This window comes from Nelusetta ayraudi, unplaced genomic scaffold (genome assembly GCF_046127955.1).
Source record: "Nelusetta ayraudi isolate G7.1 ecotype Tasmania unplaced genomic scaffold, CSIRO-AGI_Nayr_v1 ptg000084l, whole genome shotgun sequence".
NCBI lineage: Eukaryota > Metazoa > Chordata > Actinopteri > Tetraodontiformes > Monacanthidae > Nelusetta > Nelusetta ayraudi.
The window spans coordinates 4,055,151-4,073,193 of record NW_027466134.1 but is presented as its reverse complement, the minus strand read 5'-3'; the positions used below and the strand labels follow the sequence as shown (position 1 = coordinate 4,073,193).

Genomic DNA, 18,043 nt, shown 5'->3' with positions numbered 1-18,043 from the left:
TGAAGAAATGATATTCATATTCAGTAAGATGTAAAATAGCTGTATTTCATCCAGTTTTTTGAGTCGTTTCAATAAAGAGCTAACATGAAGCTAGCCAACATAAATTTAGTTGTCACTTTGCTTTTCTTCATTTTCAATTGACATTAAAACAACATGTTTTCTACGTATCCTCTGAGTTTTTTTCCTCTTATGAGGTGGCTCACCAAAACACTCCATCTATCTGCTGCTGCACCGCTACCCCCCTCTGGCAAATGTTAGAACCCACTGTGGCCCCACCATCGTTGTGCATTTTTTTAGTGGTTGTATGTTCATTTGGGACCTTTTCCAGTGGTTATACGACGTATACCTGCGTATCACGTAGCGACTACACCACAGTGGGGCTTCTCCCCGCTGCACCACAGCTCAACTACACTCCCTAAAATGTCACCCTAACACACGCGGCAGGATTTAGTCGCATCAGGTCGTCCGTTCGTTCGCTTCCACGAGCTGCTCGCCCATCAGCTTCCTCAGCAATGAACACGTAAAAAAAGCTCTGCAAATATTTAGGGAAGCTCCGCGACTCGGCCTGAGGATTCAGGTCCGTCACACTCCCACTTCACCCACCCGGCACTCCCCGCTTTCACGAAGCCGTTTAGCCCAGCAGGGCCCCCCCACAAAAAAAATCCTCCTGTCTTCTACGGCACCAAACAAATTCTACAACAAGTACTTGTTTCACCTGGGTTACTGAGACAAGAAATGATTATTCCACCTGGTGAAGCAAAGTCATTATATGTGATTAGTTAGTAAGTGATGTAAGTCAGTGTTGAACGATTCCAACTTGGTGAGCAACAGTGACACATTTGTACTGCAAGGTCGCACACATTATCAACTTTATTTAGTAAATGCTAGATAGATAGATTCAGTGCTGCGGCTCTTAATGCAGAAATTCAACTTTGTCACTCAATTTTTAATTTTTGTTTTTTTTAAATCAATAAAAGCCTAATTTGAATCGTCCTTGTCGCGCCGACACAAGACAAAGTTTGGCTGACACGTCTCCTTTGAAATATACGGCTGAGTCCTGCCGTCTCCTCGGCACGACCATCAACAATGGGAAAGATCTCGTGTCTGACTCACACAACAATATTCCACATCGTCACAAAACTGTTTTCAAGTGCGCGTAATAAATCAACCTCTCTGGTCTCCAAGTCGTCCCTGTTTTCCGAGGAAAGCCACTGGCTCGCGTTTCTTCAAAACAGTTTACGCAAGGCAGCAGCTGGCAGGTGGAGGAGGGGGAAGCAGGAGAGGGCGTATCTGACCGGACGCTGCAGGGTGTTGTGGGAAAAACGGCCGAGCCGTGTTTGACGGTTGAGGGATTTTGCAAGCGCATGGAGTAACGGCAATTTATTTTAGTGTCCTCCTTCTTATCGCCGTCACTGCTTCACCCTCCGAGGAGGCCGATGTGGTCATCGGTTATTAATCATGTAGGAAGTTTGACCCTGGCATTGGTTGCTCGGCTGTTCTCATTGGTGCTCTCATTAATGGAACACACGGGACTCTAAAAAATGGTTGTGATTCTCCTGAGACACTGACAATACGGGGCACTGTTTATTTATATTTATAGCTCTTTATTGACGTGACTCTGAAAAGACTGAAAAATGGATGAAATGCAGCTATTTTATGACTTACTTCCTATTAATATCATTTCTTCAAGCTCGGCGGGCCGGATTAAAAAAGCTCAAACGGCCGCTTATGGCCCCCGGGGCCATAGTTTGCACTCGCCTGGTTCAGACACTTTGCAACACAGCGCCGTCTCGCTGCTGCTGACTCTCATTTTCACGATGAATGTGAATTTTTCCACATGTCGGCGCATCTGTATTGTCTTTTTGCCGTATCCATTTGTTCTGCCGGTGTCCTGGTGTGTGTGTGTGTGTGTGTGTGTGTGCGTGCGTGCGTGTGTGTCTGTGTGTGCCTGCTTTCCATGGAACTCCAGGGTGCAAGCTGTCCTGCAGGCTTCATCTGAAAGCTGGGGGCTCTGGTTACACCGAGCGGCGAGGGAACGGCGAGAAAAACACATCAGGAGGAGAAGAAGGAGGAGAGCATCTGCTTTCATCCTCAGCCCAGCAGGGGAGAGCTTCAGGCCTGCCACTCTCAGCCAGCTGCTGCACACACTGACACACACACACACACACACACACACTCACAGATAAAGTCTGTGTTTAAACACTAGTGAAGTTGGGTTGCATTAAGCTTGTTTGTTTGTTTTTTTTTTGCACGCATTTAGTGAAACAACAAAGCAATTACACAATAATAATGCTCCAAACTGCAAAGCAGAATTTGAAAATCCTTATTTTACACACAAAGCCGCAAGAGTTTCCATCCTGCTGACAGACTCTCCAGCTTCTAATGAAAAAAAGGAAAGAAAAAAAAAGAGGCAAAAACAAGCTCGACGTGGGTGTTTTTGACTCTTGGGCAGAAGAAGTCACTGATGCATCCACTATAAATAAATAGAGAGGGGAAAAAAAAAAAAACCTTTGGCTCCAATTATTTAAAAATGACTTTTTTCTCACCGCAGTGAAACCTCATTAATTCTGACATAAATTTGCATTTATAACTTCCAAGAGTGGCTGTTAAACTTTAAAAGGGGCTGATTTCAGAGCAGTGTTCATGTCGGCTCCCAACCATTTATACAATATTCATATTTTAAGCCTTGAAAAAGAAGCATAAAGTCATTTCTTCTCCGTCAAACTTGATCATATTTATCGCCGTGCCCTGTAAGAAAAAAAAAAAAAAAAAAAAAAAGTATAATTTGCACTAAGCCGCTTTATTTCCGAGGTCGGTGAGTAAAAATAAGAAGCCGGACGAAGCCAAAGTGTAACAAGGCTATAAATGAAAACCAGGTTTGCGATGTGGAGCGGAGATTTACGACGTTCAAACTGAGAGTGGCAGCCCATCAGTTTGTCAAGTTGAAACAAACACATTTGACCCTTTGCAGGAAAAACGCAGAGGGAACCGGCAGTTGACTGTACCTGCAGAAATTAAGTAAAGTAAAAAAAAAAAAAAACACACACATCTGAATTTTGTCATTCTCGCACAGATTACGTCATGAATAAATGTCTCATTTTCTAAACATCATGACAAGTATCCTGTGTTTTAATTTCATTGTGGAGAAAATACGATGGAACTAGTTGGATATTTTTCTCAGTTTAGAAGGGGGGAAAATGCAACCGAGCGTCGCAACACAGACACTTCGTAACACAGAAATGTTATGCTTGAAATTTAGAATCTCTGCTGTATATTTTTGATGTAGTTTCTTTCAGCTTGTAGAGTGTGCAAACACAGTAAAATTCAATTTAGACACACAATTAAAAGGCAATGGTAGTGTGTCAATTAGCTTTGATGCCATAGAGATTATATCATTAGTATATTAGTATAGTATCTAATAATCAAAGGACAAGAATAAAAGCATTCAATTATTAAAAACTAAAACTTTTACCGTGCAATTCTTCACCCCATTTAACATCAAATGGCTAAATTTCAAAATTTGTTGGATGACAAGTAATTGAAATTTATTATTTCTAGCACGCTGAAAATAAATGATCGAAATGGTCAGAATTTTCTTTCTCCGTCGGTTTTAGATTAAACGAGTTCTGATGAGAAATTCAAGTCATCGATACACATGCGCCACCGTGCTGTTTACACACTGGAAAACTGAACAGGGATATGGGAATATGAGCAAACCGAGCAAAAGAAAGAAAGAAAGAAAGAGAAAGAAAAAGAAAAAGCAAAGTTGGCCGCGCCGAGTTCCAGCAGGAGCCCGTTTCTCTCGCAGCTGTAATCCAGCCGACCGCAGCTCTCTCGGCCAGCAACCCAGAGCCGCGCTGCCAGCAGCTGACAGAGGTGAAGATGGAATCACATGGCAGCAGTTTGAAAATCCTAACCACTTATTAGATGAAAAGAAAAGCTTCAAAGATGCTATTTTTTTTTTTTTTTTTATCTCAAAGATGCAAGCGCATCAAGAAAATGAATCGCGTTCCCACAATGCAATCTGGCGGAAGAAAGTAAAGCAGAAATACTGACAGACACAGTGGGGACGACATATGAATGAAACATTTAGCATCAAGCTACGCTGCCAGTTGACAGTTTTGATTTATGATTTTTATATTGGTAAGATCTTAACACACTGTCCATAACTACATTAGTAAATGTGTATAATCGCAGTACAATAAAAGTCATTTGGTTCTCATATAAACCACCAGTCAAAAATTTGGACACATCCTTCTGACTGAATGCTTTTTCTTTCATTGTCATGACTGTTGACATTGTAGATTGTCAATCAAGGCATCAAAACTATGAATGAACACACGTGGAATATGTATTCAACAAGAAAGTGTGGAAGTAACTCAAACAAGTTTTATATTTCAGATGATCTAGAATAGCCACCCTTCATATCAAATACATATATATAATATAACATATTTAGGTATTTAAAATGTTGTTCTTTTGCCACATTAATCCACATATCTTGCTCATCATTCAGTGTGTGTCTACAGTGTAGAAGGGAGTTGGATTGGTTCCACCCTCGCTATCCTAACAACGTAGACACAAATAAATCTTCCCCAAGCGTTTGCGTCCCTCAGGATAATAAATGAAGACAATGGAACGGATGGATTTACATGTTCTTCTCCCTAAGTGTCCGTCTCAAAATCAAGCAAACCAACTCAACCACCAAAACCAGCCAACCCTCCACGCTCCAAGTAACAGCAAATGAACCTCAATGTCTGTCAACACACCAAGGCTTTGGACTCCTGAGTGAAACTCCAACTCACTGCCTGGGGCAGAGAGCAGCAGAGACTCACCACCACCCCGCGGATCGTCTATCGCCACCCAGTGGTCTGGCCCACTTTGTTGTGCCTGTGCCCTGCAAGTATTTTGTCAAACTCTCTGCTACAGACAAGACAAACAGGAGGGAGGAGGGAGAGAAAAAGAAATACGGGTTGACTGATGAAGCTTCACCGACTTTGTTGTCGGGACGAGCGGGAGGGAGTCACTTTTACACAACCGCCGTCGATCCATCTTCCCGCAATTGTTAATGACTCTCTGCATCAGTGCCCACACGACTCCCTGAGTGCCTCTGGTCCGCTGCCACAGTAAATATCCAGAGCGGTCGATGGCTCAGCGTTCCTCCTCCTCCTCCTCTTCCTCCTCCTCCGCCTCCTCTTCCTCCTCTCTTCTAATGAATTCTTATCATCAAACCTCACTTCCTGTGCCTACTTGACCAAAACAAATCTCCTCTGTGGATCTTGGAGGCGTGTTTGAATCACTGCCATGGTAAAGTCGACGTCAGCATTAGGTGCTGACTGTGTTGGAGCACATCATGTCAGGCGTGGATTCATTTGTTGAGCTCCATTCAAAGTTCATCAGTTTGATTTATTGTCTGTATTGAATATGTGTTTGCATGTATTTACAGTGGCAAACTGACTTTGAAAGATATAGTTTGCAATATTGACATTATATAAAACTTGGAATGACCAAAGCTTAAACAAAAAGTCCAACATTTGACTCCAACAGAGTAAAATTACAAACAAAGCCTTTCTGAAATAACTATCAGTGCTAAAATCAAACCTGTATTGACTCACACTTTGAATGCAGTAGATCAATGGCGGCTTTCTTTTTTTTTTTTTTTGCAAGTTTCTTGAAAACATGAATTGAACTTAACTCTTGAGCGGCAACTCCAACCTTTAGATTTCGTGACTGAATCCTCACCCGTCCATTTTGGCAACATTTAACAAACAGCGTTTTCACACAGTCTAACCCAATCATCCATGCATTTTCACAACCAGTCACCTTCCTTCATCAGTATAGTTGGGAGGTACCAGAGAGATTGTTGTAGTCGACAGTGAGAAGATGCTGCTTCAAGCTGCACTGAATAAAGACGTTGAGTTAACAAACAAAGGCTGCGGCTGAAGGAGCTTAGCGACACTCTGTAAAGCCACCAGGAAGTGCCGAGCCGGCTTTATGACGGCAATGAACCTGATTGGTCGGCTGGAGTGTAACAGGGGGGACGGTTATCTGAGTCGCCCTCATTCACATTTCCATGGATATTTGAAATAAATCCAGAAGGGTTTAGGGAACATTCCAGCTAATATGGCACAGCTCAGTAGACAGCAGGAGATGCCTTAGTGAAGGTATTCCTGGAGGTCTTCGTCTTCCACCAGCCAGATCGGCTGCTCACATGGTCTTAACTTCAGCCCACCCCCCAGGGCTTTAGTTATCCAATAATTGCCCCAAAAATAAATATGTCAATGAAAAACTGGTGATGGAAACAGATGAATATCCAAACGTATCCATACAGAGGAATGTCACAAAAGTGTCATGGAAACTCTTTTTTGGCATTTACACGTCAGCGGACGTGACGTACGGGGTCACATGACCAGTTCAGTGACCAGTGAAAATGCCGTGTTATGATTGGACGGAGGACGAGACAGAATATTTTTTACAAGTCATCAAAGAGAAAAATATATATTAAAAAAAAAACACTCTTGACAGCAAACAAATTACAGCTTATGTGCTTCACACCACTCAAAGTCCACTTTGTCGAAATTTTAGAAATGTCGCTTTTTTGTTGCGAAAAACTGTCGTGGAAACGCAGCTCGTGAGATTTTCACTCCCGAGAACGGAAGTCATTTGGAATTGGCGCACAATTGTAAAGTGATACTGAGTGAATGGTGCCATAATCCAAGGGTGTGCACACATGCACACACGCGCACACATTTATCAATGTGAGCGCGTGTGAGGGGGTGTGTGGTGAGGTTTTATTGCTCTGAGCCACAGGGGGCAAATCCCACTTTACTGGGCTGCTGCAAAAGGCATGGTCCAGAGCTACCTCAGCAAACACACACACACACACACAAAAAAATACTGCACTTGATTTTATGCCGATTGAACCCGTCACATGTAGCGGTGCTCAGCCGGTAGGTCGCGACCCAAGAATAGAAGAGAACGCCTTTATTAATCCCACAAGAGGGACATTTGCATCATAACAGCGGCCGTATAGTGCAAAAATATGGAAATTTAGATTCATTAAAAAGAAATACTGCAATAAAAAATAAAATTTAAATATTTCCAAACAAATTGAAAATGTTTTGCTTACTGTACCCAGACAGGCCCCCCCCCCAGCGCCACCTCCCGAGCCAAATGAAACCTGTGATGGATGGCCGAGCGCTCTCATCAATCATCTGTGATTGGCCCCGATCTGTGCTGTGATTGGCTAATGAGCCTCATCTGTAACCATTACTGCAGTCGGAGGCAGCTGCAGCAGTGGGGAAGAAGGGGTGAAGAAAAATAGACGGAGGTGAAAAATGACACCAGCGAGGTCGTCGTCCTGTCGCCGGGGATCACACGGCTGCGACCACCGACCGCCAGGTGGGAGGTAACCAAGTGTAAATACTTTGAGACTGTACTGCAGTACATGTTTCAGGTATCGTACTTGAGTATTTATTTTTTTGATGACTTTTTACTACTTTTTTACTTTTACTCATAAATATCTGGACTTTCTACTCCTGACTTTGGAAAAACAGTTACTTTTGTGTTTACGAGATACAAATTCTGTTATAAGTAATCAATGTATTATTATTATTATTATTATCATTATTATTATAGTTGTTTTTTTGAAGTGGAGCTATTGGAACTATGCTGTTTCAGGGAAATTATTTTAGAGATTCTCTGCTTTGTGGTTAACTTTTCAGTACAGAGAAAAATAAAAATGTAGAAAATAACATTGGTTGTTGTTATTAAAAGTGTCAACGTGCAATAATGGCTCATTAATGGGTCATAACTATTACTGATGTTGAAGTTTAAAAAGAAAAAAACATTTTTTGCAAAATGAACAACAAATGTATTGTTTCATTAATGGCACTAATTTTTGGCACACATTTTTCACTAAAGTACATTTCAGAACCTTTCTTACTTTTACTAGAGTGCATGTGTTGGATCAGTGCTTTTACTTTTACCAGAGCAGTGTTTTACACAGGTATCTGCACCTACTTGTGCAGAAAGTGAATACTTCCTCTGACCACAGCACATGCAGGTCTGGAGACTAGCTGGGAAACGCTTCCCAAATCGCAGAAACTTCACGGGAAATTAAATATTTGAGGATAACTACACAAACAAGACAAGAGCGAGGAAGAGGAGGAGGTGGAGGAGGAAGAGGAGGAGGAGGGGTTGGTAGGACTGTGTGTCAGCAAGTCAGCCACATCTCATCTGGCTACAGCAGCAGCAGCAGAGAGCCAGTGATTGGCCGTCGGAGGGAATTATCTGGTGACTAAGAGGGAGCTGGACTGGAGGTCTGCCCTGGTCTGGTCTGGTCTGGTCTGGTCTGGTCTGGGTGACACAGCTTTGACGCTGCTGTAACAGCAGACGAGTAAAGGGGTCATGAAGCAGGAGGCACGCGGGGAGGAGTGAAAGATGGCCAGGCGGCCGAGAGAAACACAGAGAGAAGTGGAGGCGGGATGGAACCTGAGGGGAGAGGGGAGGGGCCAAAACCACCACTCACTTCCCAGCCAAGCCTCAGCTCTGCACAGGAAATGGCTCTGTGGAGCCCGAGTGGGAGGTAGAGGAGGGGGAGGAGGAAGAGGAGTAGGAGGAGGAGGCGTCAAGAGTCTCAGAACAGCTGTACCCACGAGTGAGGGCACAGTTTGGGGTGGTGGTGGTGGTGGTGAGGTAGCAGACGTCTCTATCTGCTCAGATAGTTTCTGTGAAAGTCGCTGATTTTCGCTACCGAGACAAAGCCGAGAAAAAAACGCACTCGTTCGAGAATGGCGGCCAAGTGTTTCCAACGACATCGTAAAACTCCTGAGTCTAAAGCCACGACTTTGGAAAGTTTGGCCTGATTTATGATTTTTGATGCACCAATACCGATATCGGGTATCGGTACCAATAGCAGGGTTGTATATTCATGTACTGTAAATGACAGTTTTGTCAAATTTGTGTTAGTAATGCAGTGAAACTTGTGACAGTCGCCCCATCTTTGGTATCAGTGAGTACTAAAAAGCAAGTACTTTTCTCCTTCTGTAAAAAAGTGGTATTGGTGCATCCCCAAATTTTATTTTGGTAGAACATAATATACTACCCATAGATACATTAAGAAAAGTGTATTCTTGCAGTAGAGTGAAAGTTTATTTATATATAAGAATATATATGAGGTGGAATGAGGTCTCCAGGGTTGTGCTTGCAGGCCACTGTAGTTCGCTGGCACGCTTGGGAGAGGGAGGGTGGAGTGAATGAGCGCTGCAATCTAAAATCTGACCACCAGATGGCAGAATTTCACACACTGTACCATCAAATCACCCCCCCCCAATCATGCAAGTTCACAGCAAAGCACAGAGCCTCAGTCCCGGATCCTTCTGGCCGACCGACACCCGACACCGGGCTCAGACGATGGCCATGCTCGCCGCACGCCTTCAGACGTCGTTAGAGCGGACACACAGCACGCCCCTGCTGCCACCCGCAATCCATCCACCGCCAATTACCAGCAATTTCCCTGTCCTGGGTGGGGTGAGCCCCAGAGAAAAGCAGCAGACACACATGGTTGTGTTTACAAATCGCCAGTTGTTTGTCGGCGCTGGCAGCGACTGGACGGGACTGCTGAGAGACACCAGGAAGGAGGCGCTCCAGAGCAGGCCTGGGCAAACTACGGCCCGGGGCCCATATGTGGCCTGTTGCGCTTTTTAATCCGGCCCTCCGAGCTTAAAGAAATGACGTTAATAAGTAGTAAGTCATGAAAGAGCTGTATTTCATCATTTTATCAGCGATTTAAGAGTCATTTCGATAAAGAGCGAAACACCGCGAGGCTTCAAAGACGCTGATTTTGTTGGAACTTTGCTTTTGTTCATTTTCAATTGACATTAAAGCATGTTTTTTTTTTTTTACATATCCCATGATACATTTTTTTCCTCCTACGAGGTGGGTCACCAAAACACTTCATCCATCCGCTGCTGCTCCGGCCCCTCTGTCACATTTTAGAGCCTATTGTGGCCCCATCAGTCAAAACGTTGGCCCACTCCTGCTACAGAGGATCAAAAAAAGATGCTTCATTCACACGTGGCGTCTAGAACGTCTCACAAACACCCGTCTGTTCCCCCCCACCCACTCTCTCACTCTCTCTCTCTCTATCTCTATCTCTCTGTCTCTCTCTCTCTCTCTCGCTCCTCCTCGCCACCTCGGGCTTCTGTTTGGCTTCCACAAATCCGCCTTTTCCGAAACCGGAGACAGGCGGGGCGAGGAGGTGCCTGATTCGCCGGCGCTGGAATGTCTGACGTTCCCACAGGAAACCTGGAGCGTCTCAAGCCGAGGGGTCGACCTGGACAGGCGGGTGCACGTGCGCGTGAGCGAGCGCCGACGAATGGTCAGCGAGAGCGACGGAAACAGGGTGAAAAAGCCTGAAGCGGAGAAGCAGAACTTTTGAACTTGGAGTTTTAGTGCAGTGTCACTGCAGCCGCAGAGTCCGACGCTTATTAAGGGATTAGCCACGATTTTTGATAAAGGTTACTGTTTGAAAAGAAGGACTTTGCGTTACAACAACTTAAAAGGGTCATTTACAGATTTTATAGGTTCATCTTGGTGGTCAACTTCCAGCAATAAATAAGTTTTGTGAAGGTCAGAAACCCCCTGGTTTGAGCTGTACGGGCCTCATTAGCGATTAGCTTAGCGATTGCTTACCGTAGAAGGTTGGAGGAGAGAAATAGGAAGAGAATCCATGTCGGGCTCATATTTTGCAATATATCTTTTTCCTCCAATGAGGTGTCTCACCAAAACACTCCATCCATCTGCTGCTGCTCCACTCCTGGTCTATAGAGTTCATCTGAATGTCTGAAGCCTCCAAAAGTTTAAAACCCTCCACGGATTCGGATGTGTCAAATGGAATCACAATAAAAAGCAGAGATTCTCGTCCTGCTTCAGCGTAACCAGTTCACAGCCCACATATCTTGCTCACATATGTGTTGTCTTCAGTGTCTACAGTGCAGGCAGTAGTCAAGACAGAGAAGAAACAGGTGTGTCCAAACTTTTGACTGCTCGTGTACTTACTTCTTATATAATTTCTTCAAGTTCGGCGGGCCGGAGTGAAAAGCTTCACGGGCCGCATGTGGCCCCCGGGCCGTAGTTTGGCCACGCCTGCTCTGACCCGAACCCTCACTGCACCGAGGGCCGGCGCTCCCTCAACACGGCCCCGTTCTGAAGCCGAGACTGCACACTGCGACCGGCAGTTCCGACCAGGTGCCCCGCTGTAACTCCTCCTCCCCCCTGCCCCCGTAACCCCACCCCCGCTTAAGGAGCCGCCCCCCGCCCCCGCCTCACCTCTGCCACTGTCACCTCCCAACCAAAACACGCTCCGCGGCCGGGGGTCTCCTGTCAGACACGGCAGCCCCGCCGAGCGCTTTCATCTGGGCAGCAGCCACACACGTGTTCAAACCTTCACGTTCCATCAAACAGCTCAGACACACACACACACACACACACACAGATGGAGCGGCGCCCCCCCCTCCCTCCCGTTCTCCCTCCCCCGTCAGCTCCTGGACACGGCGGCCCTCGCTGTTCGTTTCATCTCCTCCCTCCCTCCCTGGGCTCACTGCTGGCACCATCACAGCAAGACAAACACCATATTTCTGTCATCGTCCACCAGGATGCGCCGCTCCCTCCGCATCTCTGCTCTTTTCTCCTGCGGGTTCGGGGGGGTTGATGGCGATGGGATGGGGGGCCCGGAGGGATCTGGGACATGGGTGAGTTGTGGGAAAGCAGAGTGCAGTCGGCGGCCTCACAGCGTGCGTCCCCTCTCCCTCTCGGACCCCCCTCCCCTCCCCCGTCACCTCCCCCCCTCCCCCCGCCGTCTTCTATCTCTGTTTCTCTTTTGGCAGAGAATCACAGGAGGCTTCGCGCAGATCTCACGCTGCGGCCTCAAACGATGTGGGAAAACAGGCCTGGTTTTCTGCTGCGTTCCGAGCCCTCCGAGGACAACGAGTCTGCGCGTCTGCGCCAGCGTGTTTACCTCCACGTAGTCCTTGGCGTGGCCCCAGTCCCTCTTGGAGTCCAGGTTGCCCAGGTGAAATTTCTCCTGCTGGCCCAGATGGATCTTTGCCACGGAGCGGCTGATCTTGCGCGTCACAAAGTTTGCACCTGAAACAAAAAGAAACTTGTTCATGAAAATGTGGCTGTCGGCATCGTCTGGACCCAGTTGTAGCTTTTATTGGCTAAAAGTGGAGAAGATCATTTAGAGGACCAGTCCACCACAAATCACCATCAAACAAGCTCTGACACATTAGAAATTCAATGGAAACAGCAGAATCAAACACAAACTCTCAGAACCTCTAATTCGCATGAAAATTTGTCCACGCGATTTAACGCAGTTGGATTTATTTTAAAGCGCCGATGATGCAAAATGTTTGGCGGGTCAGGCGGGTTTGTGCAGAATGAATTGTGACGTTGTGAACATTCAGCTCACGTGAGCTGTGTGGAAGCGGCCCGGCTGGATGAGGAGGTTCTCGTGTTCCTCAGCCACATTCACTGCAGTAAGCAACAGCCGTTCTTGAACTCTTCACTAAAAATCACAGTGGTATACACTACTACACTTGACCACTTTCTACACTGTAGATACACACTGAAGACATCAAGTATATGACCAAGATATATGGATTAATGTGGCAAAAGAAAAAAAAAAAGAAATATGTGATGTTCTATATATTTTATATGAAGGGTGGCTATTATACATCATCTAAAATATAAAATGTTGGTTTTTTTTCTTTTTTATTGAATACATATCCCATATGTGTCCATTCATAGTTCTGATGCCTTGAGTGACAATCTACAATGTCAATAGTCATGACAATGAAAGAAAAACCATCAAATCAGCAGTATGAGTCCAAACTGTTGACTGGCAGTGAAGTCCTGGACATGGCTGCTCGTCTTCCCCGTCCTTTTATCCAGACTGATTTCGGCTTTGCTCCATGCTTCAAAAAGCCAAGCAGCCATGCGAAGATTTGTAAAAGCGTCAGGACCGAATCAAAGAGATAGCGGCTATATTTAGCCGACTCGACATCTCTGCTCTACATAAATCTCCCACAGGCCTGCGTGGACCTTTGCCGGAGCTCTTAAGAGCTCCTCGGAGCTGTTCTTTTTAACTCATCATGCCTGAGATGAATGTTGCCTTTAAGCCGCCCCAAAAATACAGCGGCTCTGTCTCCACACTGTATCCCTGTTGCCCTGACATGGAGCAGAGCTTCCATTTAGGAACACAGGAAAATCCCATGAACCCAATCATGCGAATGCAGCAGATTTGTAGTAATTATTTCATAGGGGAAAGCGACAGTCCTGAGCAAAAACAGACCAGCGGAGGTTAGTTGCGCTTTTTTGGGGGGAAAATACAGCGTGTTGTGTGTTGGTGAGGAGGTCACAGGAGCCACTTGTCAACGCTGCTCGCCTGCCGTGCCGACTTGGCCTCGGGTCCAGATCCAACAAGTCCCGGTGTCGTCCTTCTTCCGCTTCACCGAACAAAAGCGCACTATCTCCAAATCCATCCAGTGCTCAGAAATGGGTGAAATGATATTATTTACGCAGTCTGAAGATGCGGCATGTGCCTACAGAGGGAGATGAACTGTGGCTGGAAAGCCCCTCCGTGTCAGACCTGTCCCGATCGGCTCCACTGGCTGCGGGGCCTATTCTTCAATCCAGCCACTCCACGGTGCAGTCAGATATTAAACCTCAACCGTTTCCATTCGTCCGCCGCCGACACGTTCACGACTACCCGCCCGCCTTTTCCACGAGGTGGGAGGTCGAAAGAAACACACAATCTTCCCATTCACCCCCATTTTCAAACGATTAGGCAATTGGTCAATGGACAGAAAGTTAATTCAAAAATACTTTGAAGGGGAACTCCACCTATTTTAGACGTTACCCTCACTTGACTGGTTAAGGGGAAAACCAGTGTGCTTGCGAGGAGAAGCAGTGTGAGGTTATTAGTGGAAGACAATGGCGGGCCTTCTTCTGCCGGCTGCTTCTTGCTGAGCACTCGCTAGAAATGAGGATTCAAACCCAGGCCTTCTTTCTCCTCACAGCGTTTTACTTTACACTGCACGCATCGCAAACATCACGCGCACCTGGCCTCCGTTGGCAATAAAGAGCGATTTACTGGCTGCACTCGTGTTGTGTGAGTGATACTTCAGCACAGAACACTGATGGGTTGCTGCATAAAGCTGTAAAGGCGCTTTCAGCATGGAGGGAAACCCGAGTTTGCAGGTTAAACGCAGGTTGTCAAAACTCCGCAGAGCTGACTTGGCTCTTAAAAAAGGTGGCAGAGGGGATACAGTATAAAACAGTACACCCAATCAGCAATAAAGTCCATTATTTCCCCTCTGAGCACACCTGTACTCTCCTAGTAAAGCTCACACCTTTGTTTGGAGTGGCTCTGCGCCCTGCCCGGCCTAATTGGAGTGGTGCGGAGCAGAGCGCGGGCCTAATGGAGCGGCCTGCCTGGCCGCGGACAAAGCGCGCTCTGTTACTGGCAGCGGTGTTAATGTGTTTCCTTTACTGGCAGCAGGGCCACATGACAGCCAAGAGAGGGAGGTGGAGGAGAGTCAAGGGGAGCCAGGGGGCCTAACAGGAGGTTTTCGGGCCCAGACGGGGTAGCACTGCCCGTTTAACCTTGCCCATGGCCCGGGCGGAAAGTCTCATAAAACTGCGGGCCATGAAAACTGAGCAGACAGCAAAAAACATGCCATTCCGTCTCTCTCATTCTCACTTAACTGTTTCTTTTTTTCCGTCATCCCTCTTCATTTTTTTGGCTGGAGAGCAACAGGAAAAACACAACACACACACACACACACACACACACACACACTCACACATACACAGGCTTCGCTGGCACAGCTGGGCTGGAGTACGGAGAGAAAACTGAGGAGGAGAAGGAGGAGGAGGAGGAGGAGGAGGAGTGGGAGGAGAAAGATGAGGTGGTGGACGAGGTGGAGGAGGCGGAGTAGGAGGAGGAGGAGGAGGAGGAGGAGAGGAAATGAGAAGAGATGTCTCGCATCGAAAGTGAAGACATGGCGACCAGACAGAATGGGGACAGGAACTGTCAGCTGGGGGTTCAGAGTGAGAGGGGTCAAGACAGGGTTCTGTGGACGTGAAGGGGTTCGGCTTGAACGGCCCAGTACACGCAATGACTGAGTGGTTATGCCTGAAGAATGGGTTATTTCTATTCAACCTTCTATATGAAAATTTTAGGGATTCTTTTCATTTGTTTTTAAATTGAGTTGAATAAGTACATAGCGTCTACTACTCCCAAACAAAGCCAGCAAAGACACAAATGTCTCAGAGTTCTCAACATATCAGCACACTTTCTAATGTGAGGTGTGAGGAAGGATTTTAATCCCTCTAATTACTGGAAACTACCAAAAAGTGAAAATGACAAAATGCTGGGGGAAGTCAAATAAGCTCTCTGTGAACCGTCACGTGGAATAGAAGCACAGCCAATCAGGATGCAAGGCGACTGAAGGCACCTGAATGGCTTTGAGCTTTGGCAATCAGATCAGTGGGCGATGGTGCATCCAGTCTCACTGGACACCTTCACACCGAGAGGAAAACTTTGAAACCTGTCAGTTTTTGTGTTTCTGTGTTTTCTTCATCAGTTAAGTTTTTGTTCTCTAGTAAGTCTAAACGTGAAACAATAACATAGATGTGGTTACAAGGCTACCAAAGGAAAGAAATGGCAGGATAACAAGAATTTACTCAACCTCTAAGATTAAATTGCTGGAATTATTACAAACAGACTAAAATCTTGTGTGTTTCAATAGACTTTTAAAGCCAGCAGTTCTTGACCCTATCTCCTTCTGGCAGCTGGAGCCTTCTTTGATTTCTCTTTTATGATTATTTTTCCTGCAGACCTCTGCAACGTCACGGTCTGCTCCTCGCATGTCGAGCACGGCTCTCCCACCATCTGCTCCATGTTGGTGGCAGACATCCTTGCAAGTCGCTCCGACACTGTGGACTGCACCCCTTTCATGTGTGCATGTGTTGATAATGATGGTCCCGAGATCTATTTCCAGATTATCTTGATTACCATTATTAGGTTTGGCTCAATCGTTTCGGTCAAGAGGGATTCCAGAGACTCTCTTCCAGTGGTCACTTTTCTTTTTTTTTCCTTTTGTGAAACATTTGCATGAACCAGCCACAATTTGAACAGAAAAAGGGGAAAAAGACCCAAAACATATTCACTAACTTAATTGCCAAAGGCTGGAAAAGAAACTGGGTGGTTTCTTCAACAAATGGGTTACACACCTGTTTTGAAATTCAAGCAGAACTGCAAATCCTATAATCCCACCGTGTCTTTCAGCAGTGGCCTGGGGACATGACAGATCCACAGTGAAAAATGTAACCCTGAAAGTTCCTCACTCTGACTTTTCAGAATTCAGCTCGACCCCGTGGCCCTGTTTACAACATCATCATTAATGTGTCCTCAGACACGTCTCTTTCTCTTTCCCTCTTTTCTGGCTGGAGCCGACGCTTGCCGGAGAATACCTGGCTTGCTGCAACACTGAGTGATTCTGGGGGAGGACTCCTCCTCTCCGAGTTGAGAGATTGGCCAAGTTACACCCGGGCCAAGGAGCTGTCAGTGTCTGCCATCACCGTTATTGCACAATTCACATTCTGACTGATCCCTGGAGCCTCGGCGATGGGAGAAGATTTGGTTTCCGTCCAAGGCAAGTCATGCGCTCAGCCCTGCCAACACGGCATCTATTCACACCTGACAGGCCGCCGCACTCGCTCTGGGCCCGCTCGGCTGACGGCAAGAGCCCAGGCTGAAATGTGATGCAAGCAGCAGGTCTGGGCTGAGGCCGGAGCGAAGACAAAAGAAATGGGGCTGTGACGCAACGAAAAATGGATTGGCCAGCCGGCTTTAGAGTTCACAGGTGTGAGGGGATAAAGGGAGGGTGGGACGCAGATAAGGGTGCTCATAATATTTTGGCGCCAGGGTGGGAACGCTGACAGCTATTCCCGCAAAGTGCTGAACCTGCTTCAAGCAAATGTGTTATGTTACCCGAGCACGCGTGGAAAGCAATTACAGGAAAGGTCCACTGTGTAAAATGTTTTAAGGAAGCTAGCCTGACGGTGCGCTTCCAATTCAGAGCACTGCTAGGTGGGCTCCCTTATAACGGCACACGATGGCAGCCAACTACGATCAAGACCCCTGATCAATTCCTGCATACACTGCTAGTCAATAGTTTGGACACACCTGTAACTTCTTTATCTGTACTGCTTTCTACACTGTGGATACATATTGAAGACATCAAATATATGACCAAGATGTGTTCATTGATGGTTTGGATGCCTTGAGGGACAATCTACAGTGTAAATAGACATGAAAATGAAAGAAAAACCATTCAATCAGAAGTATGAGTCCAAACTTTTGACTGGTGGTTTATATGTGAACTAAGAGGGAGGAAAACCAAATGACTTTTATTCTACTGCGAGTATACACTTTTACTAATGTAGTTATGGGCAGTGTGTTAAGATCTTACCAATATAAAAATCATAAATCCATTTTACAGACTGGACCTTTAAAGCAATGGTTGAAGTTCCAAACTGCAGACCAGAAGGTTCCAAAGGGAAACGGCCTGAATGCAACTCGCAGTTCTCAAAGGAAGCTGGTAACCTGGCCAGCCAAAGGTAGGCTCAGGCAGCAGGGGGCGATAACCTCTCCTCGACCTACTGTACGTGACGCACTGCAATGACAGAGAACTTTGTCATCGGTTCTGATTCAAGAGCGCTGAGGCTGCACTCCTCCTCACCTGGCCACAGGAGTCGGCGTCACGCTCGCAGCGCTCTCACTCAACCACTCTGTTCCCACCCAACACAACCCAGGCATGAAGTGCCTGGCCGGTCTCACGGGGCCAAATCCCCGCCTTGACGTTCCCGGCCCGAGCCTCTCCTATCGGAAGATTTCCTTTGAAAATAACTTCTTCAATAAATGGAAAACATATCCTCTTACAGATCTATCGTGAGATCTGACCTTTCAGGCTGA

At 46.3% G+C, this 18,043-nt stretch overlaps 1 protein-coding gene across 1 annotated transcript in view; it reads right to left on the bottom strand.

Moving 5' to 3' along the window:
* The window catches only part of gmds (GDP-mannose 4,6-dehydratase), a 150,410-nt gene that overhangs the window by 87,281 nt on the left and 45,086 nt on the right, over positions 1-18,043 (bottom strand). Inside the window, exon 7 of the mRNA XM_076045366.1 lies at positions 12,020-12,147. Within this exon, the coding sequence (XP_075901481.1) occupies positions 12,020-12,147 (128 nt within the window). The remainder of the gene's footprint in view (positions 1-12,019; positions 12,148-18,043) is intronic.